A 2,815-nucleotide genomic window follows, 5' to 3' on the forward strand; every position below is an offset into this window, starting at 1 on the left:
ATATGATATAGATGGTTACATTATTAAAAAAGATTCATATCGATGATATGGCCATGTATATGTGTCATTTTTTTTCTTTTTTCCTAATAAATGTTAAATTGGGGATAAGATTTTTCTTTTCTTTTTTTATTCCTTTTCAGCTCTAGACATTGTCGAATTTAGAACTTTTCGGATTATCATCCATAATTATTATCATATGGATTATTTGAAAAGGAACATACCTTCTATTTTCATCTCTTTTTTTTTTTTTTTAAAAAAAAAGGAGGATCATAGCACGTATGTGACAAACAAAATATCAGTACCCGATAGGACAACATGATTAATTGAGCGTGGCAAAGAAAACGCGGTGCTATTTTTCTGCGTCTAACATCCAAAACTGCTAATTTTGACAAACACATCATATAGACTTCCACGTAGATGGAGAGCAAGAATGTCATACAAGTTTACAACCCTAAACTCAATAGAAGTGAAAACAAACATCTTTCCTGGTTACTTCCTAGTAGATATTGAGTGCAAAAACATATTTATGTGGATTAATCTATAGGCCTATAAATACCAAACTCTAACTGAATTATTTAGACTCCACACACACCCTTTCTTTAAACTCACTCTCTTTGAGGCTTTTTCTTCCTTAAATTTCTATCTATATACCTTGAAAATGGCATCCAACAACTCCCACTTAGCCTTTCAAGTAAAACGTTGCATTCCCGAACTAGTTGTCCCTGCAAAACCAACACCTCATGAAGTAAAGAAACTCTCAGATATTGATGACCAAGAAAGCTTGAGGTTTCTAATTCCTGCAATATGGTTTTACAGGAACAATTCTAGTAATAATCCTTCAATGGAAGGGAAAGACCCTGTCAAGGTAATTAGGGAAGCACTTGGTAAAGCACTTGTGTATTACTACCCTCTTGCTGGTCGACTTACTGAAGACCGTAACAAGAAATTAATGGTGGATTGCAATGGCCAAGGGGTTTTGTTCGTAGAGGCTAATGCAGAGGTCACATTTGATCAACTTGGCCATACAATTCAACCCCCATCTCCGTTTCTCAATGAGTTTCTCTATAATGTTCCAGGCTCTGATGATATTCTTGGTTGTCCTTTGATATTAATTCAGGTAACTAGTCCTGCTCTAGATTGATTGAGCTGTTTTAAATTTTTATGGGCATATAATTTATAACATATACATACGCAGGTAACTCGACTTCTATGTGGAGGTTTCATTCTCGCACTACGAGTAAACCATACAATGTGCGATGCATTCGGGCTATGTCAGTTCATGAACGCATTGGCAGAGATGGCAAAAGGTGCACAGCATCCTACCATCCCACCTGTTTGGAAAAGGGAGCTCTTGAATGCCCGAGACCCACCACGAATAACTCGTATCCACCATGAATTTCCCCAAGAAAGCACTGATGATCATCACCAAGACGCGGACTTGGACCAAACCAACATGGTCCAATTCCCTCTCTTTTTGAATTCTAATCAAATAAGTGCGATCCGAAATCATCTTCCTCCACACCTCAGAAGTACTTGTACCCGTTTCGAGTTACTAACAGCTTGTCTATGGAGATGTCGAACTCTTGCACTGAATCTGGACCCGGAAGAGGTTGTCCAAATCTCAGGCTTAGTTAATGGAAGAGGAAAGAAAAGTACTAAGGGTTTGAATCTGCCAGTGGGGTACTATGGCAATGCTTTTGTTTACCCTTCAGCAGTTTCGAAAGCCGGGGTTTTATGCAAAAAACCTTTGGGATACGCGGTGGAATTGGTGAAAAAGGCCAAGTCTGAAATGGACGAAGAGTATATAAGATCATTTGCTGATCTTTTGGTGATTAGAGGACGACATCGTTTCAAAATTACAAAAGGGTATCTGGTTGTCTCTGATGTTACTAGTGCTGGGCTCGACAAAATCGATTTCGGATGGGGTTTACCGGAACATGCTGGACCTGCAATAGGTTTTCCTCTGATCAGCTTCTTTATGAAGTATAAAGTTGGAGGAGAAGATGGGGTTGTGATCCCGATTTGGCTGCCATTGTTTGCCGTTGAAAGATTTAGACAAGAGGTGAAGAAAATTACTATTGAAGCGCATGATATGTACGAAATTACCGAAGGTCCTCATGTTAGGCTTACATCCATGCTGTAAGATAGGACCTATATTCTATTGTTGTATGTAATCAATTATATCACTATATATTTGTAGGTTTGTCCACAAGTTCAGGTCGTGGATTTTACCAGGTCTAAGTTGAAGTCTCCTATTTTTAGTTTAAAACATTATTTTAATTTGGTCCCCAAAAAAAAAAAAGAAGAAAAAAGTTATGACTCTGATTGATATTTAACTTTGTGGTCTCTGCATGTTTTTGGTATGGTTTTTGAATATTTTGAAATAAGGGTTTATGTGTATTTATTTTTGTACGTCATATATTAATTCAGAATGAAATAAGTGGAGCAAAGAAGTGTTTAGAATTTGATTGTTGTATGGTGCATTGAACGTCTTTTTATGGGCCCAGATAAAGATTGAAAAGCATGTAAGAAATTCTAAAGAAGTGAAAAAGTCAATGACGTTATAATGCATGAATTTTTTCTGATATAAAATTAGTCATTCACGTCATATAAAAATAAAATAAAACGAAACACAATAAAATAGTTTTTTTTTTTTTTTTTTAAAACGCATAATTTTACCAAAAAGTCTTTTTCTATTATATGAAGATCGAAAAGCATGTAAGAAATTCTAAAGAAGTGGAATAGTCAATGACAATATTTTTTTCTGACAACAACCAAATTTAGCAAGTTTTGCATTCTAATATGTAAATTTTTT

General features: G+C 35.7%; 1 protein-coding gene across 1 annotated transcript; it reads left to right on the forward strand.

Annotated features, from left to right (window-relative positions):
* The first annotated feature begins 343 nt into the window (after positions 1-343).
* LOC125418248 (alcohol acyl transferase 1 allele RGa-like) lies at positions 344-2,244 on the forward strand. The gene is made up of 2 exons (XM_048463597.2): positions 344-1,117; positions 1,196-2,244. The coding sequence occupies exons 1-2, from the start codon at positions 659-661 to the stop codon at positions 2,141-2,143; spliced, it is 1,407 nt and encodes a 468-aa protein (XP_048319554.1). The 5' UTR covers positions 344-658; the 3' UTR covers positions 2,144-2,244.
* Positions 2,245-2,815: the final 571 nt, after the last annotated feature.

Source organism: Ziziphus jujuba, chromosome 6, assembly GCF_031755915.1.
Source record: "Ziziphus jujuba cultivar Dongzao chromosome 6, ASM3175591v1".
In the NCBI taxonomy this organism is placed as follows: domain Eukaryota; kingdom Viridiplantae; phylum Streptophyta; class Magnoliopsida; order Rosales; family Rhamnaceae; genus Ziziphus; species Ziziphus jujuba.